The sequence below is a fragment of the Cydia strobilella genome, chromosome 2 (genome assembly GCF_947568885.1).
Source record: "Cydia strobilella chromosome 2, ilCydStro3.1, whole genome shotgun sequence".
Lineage (NCBI taxonomy): Eukaryota > Metazoa > Arthropoda > Insecta > Lepidoptera > Tortricidae > Cydia > Cydia strobilella.
The window spans coordinates 3,545,793-3,552,182 of record NC_086042.1 but is presented as its reverse complement, the minus strand read 5'-3'; the positions used below and the strand labels follow the sequence as shown (position 1 = coordinate 3,552,182).

At 43.0% G+C, this 6,390-nt stretch overlaps 1 protein-coding gene across 1 annotated transcript; it reads right to left on the bottom strand.

Moving 5' to 3' along the window:
* Positions 1 to 3,037: 3,037 nt before the first annotated feature.
* Positions 3,038 to 6,019, bottom strand: LOC134748714 (uncharacterized). Its single transcript, XM_063683488.1, has 3 exons — positions 5,851 to 6,019; positions 3,656 to 3,758; positions 3,038 to 3,155 (listed from the first exon to the last, which is right to left on the bottom strand). Exons 1-3 carry the CDS (start codon positions 6,002 to 6,004, stop codon positions 3,038 to 3,040), a joined length of 375 nt encoding a protein of 124 aa, XP_063539558.1. The 5' UTR covers positions 6,005 to 6,019.
* Between the last annotated feature and the right edge of the window lie 371 nt (positions 6,020 to 6,390).

Here is a 6,390-nt window from a genome sequence, read left to right as displayed (position 1 = left end):
TCAACGAACGCTGTCGCGACTGCACGCCGCAACAGCAGCAGTCGTGCTGCTACAGTAGTGCTGGACCGCGTAACGTCGCAACTGCAGTGCAGCGGCAGTCACAAATGGACAGTCACCTTTAATGAGGTATAATAGACCGCGAGCCAGGCGCAAATTTCGTCAGTCATCGCCTCCCGGGCGAAAACTCGTATACCGGTTAACGGCTATGTATGATGAACCCTCGTGAACGTCAGCTGCCGCTCCGTTGGTGGGTTGAGGAATGGCAGCCACACGGTCTTTCCACCGCGATACAACGAGACTAAATAGATTAAGCTTTCCAACAGAATTTAACTGACTCCTGTTTAAATGAGGTATAATAGACCGCGAGCCAGGCGCAAATTTCTACAGTCATCGCCTCCCGGGCGAAAACTCGTATACCGGTTAACGGCTATGTACGATGAACCCTCGTGAACGTCAGCTGCCGCTCCGTTGGTGGGTTGAGGAATGGCAGCCACACGGTCTTTCCACCGCGATACAACGAGACTAAATAGATTGAGCTTTCCAACAGAATTTAACTGACGCCGTTTAAATGAGGTATAATAGACCGCGAGCCAGGCGCAAATTTCGTCAGTCATCGCCTCCCGGGCGAAAACTCGTATACCGGTTAACGGCTATGTATGATGAACCCTCGTGAACGTCAGCTGCCGCTCCGTTGGTGGGTTGAGGAATGGCAGCCACACGGTCTTTCCACCGCGATACAATCGGCTGACGATTTTGTTTATTCACATTAGCATCTAAACTATCATCTGAAAATTAGATTTTTTTTTTATAGACTTTATTCGCTGCCATTCCTCAACCCACCAACGGAGCGGCAGCTGACGTTCACTAGGGTTCATCATACATAGCCGTTAACCACTATACGAGTTTTCGCCCGGGAGGCGATTGGTCATGGAAATCTGTTCCTGGCCCGCGGTCTATAACAATTATTTCATAAACGAATTTCTCGACCCTAATTTTATACGAGAATTTTATCCTATGTCTAACTAGGTACTCAATCGAGATAGCATTTATCTAAAGCGGTTCAAAATAAATAGACAAAGTTACTGGGGGCCTATCCAAAATGAAAATCGTACGCAGAGAAACGAATCGCTATCCTGTTTCTATCGCACTAATATGGAAGAGCGATAGAAAGGTAATAGCGTATCGTTTCGTTTTGTTCAAACGATTCTCATCTTGGCTAGTCCCCCTGATGTATTCGTAATATTAAGCAGGGTTACCCTATTTTCGTATTCTAACAAGCAGCAGGTAGGTATGTCAAACTCGACTTGTGTAACCCGAGTTCGTGAATTCACAAGCACGCTGGCTCGACCCCTGATCCGCGATATTGCCGCACTCGTGCTAAAGCGGGGCCAAACATAACTGCATTCATTTCGATTTCGCGTTCCGTGTCTTCACAATAGTCCAGACAATTTTAAGCATACTTTTTTAAGGCATCCACTAAATAGCTGGTGCGCGGAGCGAGCGCACGCACGCAGTTACCATTGTAGTAAAATCCGTCGCACGCGTCCGCGCCATTTAGCATTGCTCAAATGCTCATACTATTTTTCGTTGACTAGCTGACACCTTTAGATAGAACAGGAAAAACTTTACAGTACAGTACTATAAGTAGACTCATTTACCATTCGAAAAAATATAGTTTTAGGTAACTAATTTAATAGTAGGTATATTACATACTTAGTAATAAACGTCTCGGCTTTGCTTCGACCGGCAAACGTGTGATCTGAGGCTATCTTAGTTACTGGTCGAGGTGTGTATACTATTTTTCTGTTCGACGGAGCCGGAAAGCGGCAGCTTAGTGTAGCGTAGCGTGCACGTGAAGAAAGTTAACACTTTCTGCATGGAGAACAAAAATATACCTTTACGCACATTTACCGCTGAGCTACGGTCGTAGCGCCACGCCGCCGCCGCCGCCGCCGCTAGCCGATAACACTGGTTTCCCGGTATGTAGCGAAAATGCTTCGTAGAGGCAAAACTACAACGTGTCGTAATAAGCGCTGAATGGGTTAAGTAGCTATGTAAGAATTATCTAATAAAACAAAGCGTTTATCGTAATAAACATTTAATTGCAACATTCGTTTAATACTCGTAGATACATACATAAGTTAGTTAGGTACATTAACTGGCATTATAGTATACCTATAATACAACTAGATTCACAGAATCGATCTTCAGAAAAATACAACAACATAGAGTTAGACCAAGATAAGTCTGCAACGATTTTGATAGCACATGCAGCGCAGTGCAAGTGTTATTTATACGTCATAATGGCATAGAAGATTGAAGTTTTAACTCTTGGTTCAACTATAGTATAAAGATTTCGATACCTATTCCATTAAAAATTTGGTAGGTACTTTATGCTACATAAGTTATTTCTTAAAGTAGAAGAGTTTCATGTTTAAGTATATACAGTTAATTGTGTAGGTATTTAATTTATTACCATCAAATCATTATCAAGTACCACAATAGCTTTTTATGGTTCCGTAACCAAAGGGTAAAAACGGGACCCTATTACTAAGACTCCGCTGTCCGTCTGTTTGTCTGTCTGTCTGTCCGTCTGTCTGTCATCAGGCTGTATCTCATGAACCGTGATAGGTAGACAGTTGAAATTTTCACAGATGTATTTCTGTTGCCGCTATAACAACAAATACCAAAAACAGAATAAAATAACTATTTAAGTGGGGCTTCCATACAACAAACGTGATTTTATGATATAGGAGACAAACGAGCAGACAAATCGCCTGGTGGTAAAGCAATTACCGTCAGCCATAGATACCAGAAACACCAGGGGTTGCAAGTGCGTTGCCGCAATTTAAGATGGGAGAACACTCTTTCCTTGAAGGTTTGAAGGCTGCAGATATATCTTACTCATCGGGCTATTCCCAGTTGTTACCACCAACTTGGCATCTCACTGCAATTGGTGATTCATCTACCTAAGTATATATAATTAGATTAGTGAGACTTCTCAACAGCTGATTTATGTTTAAATGCAGATGCAACGTTAAGGCATGTCGTCTAACCAATCCTCGTCCTCATCACACAGCATCTTGCCTACCATTTCCTCCCCCAAATCCTGCAGCGCTTGCACGATATCTTCTATTTTCGTCATGTGAGGAGATCTGGTGATAAATAATATAATACTTCAGATATTTTGCAAAATATTTCAAGGGAACATCCCGATAAAAGCGTGAAATTTTTAAGCCAGAGGTGACTTTGTATACTTTGGTTCGGAAGTTTGAGATGTGGTCTCATACTAATTATTTTTATGAAAATTACTACGGCGAAGGAGAACATCGTGTGAGACCTAATTTCTACAAGGTTTAGTTTCACGTTTAGTTTAGAAGGTATGTAAGAGTAGCCGACATGGTGAACAAGATCTTCTTCTGCACCAAAGTCAGCCACTGGTCAGGGTCATCGTTGTAGACAATGGCCTCTCTCCAGGATCTCACAGCGTCAATAATTGTAAGAGTAACTGACCTGGTGGACAAGATTTCTTGACCTGCCCTACAGTCGAGGAGCAGCACCGGATTTCAGAGCATCAGCCCCTGGTCAGGATCTTGGTGCTAGACAATGGCCTCTCTCGAGGAGCACAACGATAATAATTGTAAGACTGACAGACCTGGTGAATACCACTACTTCTCCTGTCCCGCAATCACGGAGAAGTACCAGGTTCCGCAGCATCAGCCACTGGTCAGGGACATCTTCTTGGAATGAGAACTCGCCTGTTGAAGAAAAAGCAGTCTTGCTAGTCAAGCGTGACAAAAGGTTGTAGGCACTTTAATATATCCGTTAAACAAAAAATATGTTTACATAGGTATGCTCTTTTACATCCGTTGAAGTGTGTCAACGAGATACTTGACAACTTTATTTATAAATATCAATCACAACATCAATGTGGGTTAAAACCTATGTGAGGAGCGAGATATGTAAATTTTTAATAAGATTTTAGTTGATGTTCCTTCGTCAATATGCCACCAGAATCTTAGTTGGTTGGTTTAGTGGAATTTATCCAATGTTAAATCCCACTTGCGTCAAGGTTACAAGTTTTTATATTAAATTCAATATCACAGACAGCGAGTTGCTAAGGTAAGCTAAAGCACGTCCTTTGAAGTTCCATTCAATCAATCAAACTTTTATTGATAAAATAGAAGTATTTTACATGTCTACACATTATTTCTATTTATCTAATAGGATAACACATTATTATTTTTAATAAGTTTGAAGTCTAACTACTACCGAGACACATGTATAGCCTTTGCGACCACAAGGCAGCGTGGATATGCATGCCATTAACAATGTTAACCACGTCGTACATTTGATACAGTAGATAATCGAAATGTCGGCTCCAAACCACCGCAAACACGTCCCGTAGGAATAAGGGCAATATATTATATAGCGGTAGTAAAACCATTATTGTTAATACCGCACCGTAGGGAGAAGCAACGAACACAAAAACATCGTGTATAGGCATGAAGCTGACACCGCAGTTGTTTTAGAATTCTACATTCTAGAAATACTATCGAAAAACACAAACAGGAGAACGACCAGCGGCACCTCTTGCATGGACATATCCCGCTACCTGCTCGTCTTAAGAGCCGCAGGAGTTTCATTCGGAGCACCAGCCTCCTACAGGGTGAGCCGCCCGACGTGCGCCGCTTGCTGTGGCAGACCCGGTGCCCCCCACCGGACGTGTACGTGCAGGCTTTGGAGCAACTACCGCCTGGCTATAAAGAATCTTGGCCAATTTGGAAGTCCTTAAACAGGCTCAGGTCCCAAGTTGGTCGATGTAAGCAAGACATGGCCAGATGGGGACTGCTCCGTAGCCCCTCGACTCAGTGTACCTGCGACATAGCAACGCAAACCATGGCACTTCTACTGGCGTGCCCCGCATGCCCACATCACTGCTCGGAACTGGATCTAAGGGACGCGACAGCCAGGGCTGTCAACACCGCTGCCTACTGGGCATCCATCGTATAAAAATAAAAATGGAACCACGACACGAAAAGAAGAAGGAGCTAACATCCTGCATCTCTAGGCTACCCAGCCGTGTATTTACCGCTACACGGTACACCTCTTAATTTTTTGAGTATATTGAAATTGAAATTGAAAATATTTATTTCAGGCACAGAACAGAACCCATATAGTGTTAGTACAAAATATGCAATCTTTGTAACTCTAACCCCGTCAGACGCATAAACCCCTTACAGAATGTGTACCTCTTCTTCTTCTTCTTCTTCCTGCCCTTATCCCACGTTATGTGGGGTCGGCACAACATGTTTTTCTCTTCCATTCTCCTCTATCTTTCGTCACCTCAGCACTCACTCCTTTCTTTCTCATATCCTCTTTCACACAATCCATCCATCGCTTTTTGGGTCTACCATACGCTCTCCGTCCATCAACATTCATCCCTAACATTCTTTTGCCTATATGGCATTCATCCCTCCTCATCACATGCCCATACCACGCTAACCTACTACTTCTTATCTTCTCCGTTACTGGTGCTACTTTCAAACTTCCTCTAATATACTCATTCTTAATCCGCCACCTACCTACCATCCTCAAATTGGAACACCTAATGTATTATTTATAAACATGACTACAATACATCATCATCATCATGTCAGCCGATAGACGTCCACCGCTGGACATAGGCCTCCCCCAAGGCTCGCCACTCCGACCGATCCTGTGCCGCTCGCAACCACCGAATTCCCGCGACCTTCACCAGGTCGTCGCTCCATCTCGTTGGAGGCCTACCGGCAGTTCGTCTTCCGGTACGCGGACTACAATACAATAAAGAATAAATAAAGAACATACCGTATTCTTCTGTCGTGACCAGTATGTTCCTCATCACCCCCTTGTCGTTCGCGTTGCCTACAAGGAAGTGTCTCACCCCGGTGATGGAGTCCGGTGGCTTGATCTCGAAGTGGCACCGCGTCCAGTCCACCTTTCCGCCGAATGTGCCGTACATTATCGCATTACGTTTTCTTTCCTAAAAATAACAATTGCTGCTGTTATGATCCATTTTTTTAACTTGTCCTCTATACAAGATGTGCTTAACAAAAATTTTAGGAATCCATTTAAGGGTATCGTGTTCTGATTAAGAAAAGTAGAAGAAACATTTTTTTGACGCGAAAAATTTTTGGCTTATGTATTGGGGTATTGGCCGACTTGGACGACCTGCCCCATAGATTTTTTTTCTCGTCAAAAAAAAATCTTCTTTTTCCCAATCAGAACACGATACCAATAGGTATAATTTGCTTGAAATCACGAATTTTCAGGCTTATCTATACATGCAAGCATATAATTATCACCGCCTAGGTCATACGCACAGATTTTGATAATTTCTTGTTTTTA

Bases quoted from the DNA above. Each gene is read 5' to 3' on its own strand.
- LOC134748714 (XM_063683488.1), bottom strand. From the start codon at position 6,004: ATGTACGGCACATTCGGCGGAAAGGTGGACTGGACGCGGTGCCACTTC. The intron at 3,759-5,850 runs GTATGTTCTTTA...TTTCTTCAACAG, and splicing joins GGTCACGACAGAAGAATACG to GCGAGTTCTCATTCCAAGAA. The intron at 3,156-3,655 runs GTCTGTCAGTCT...ATTTATCACCAG, and splicing joins GAAGTAGTGGTATTCACCAG to ATCTCCTCACATGACGAAAA.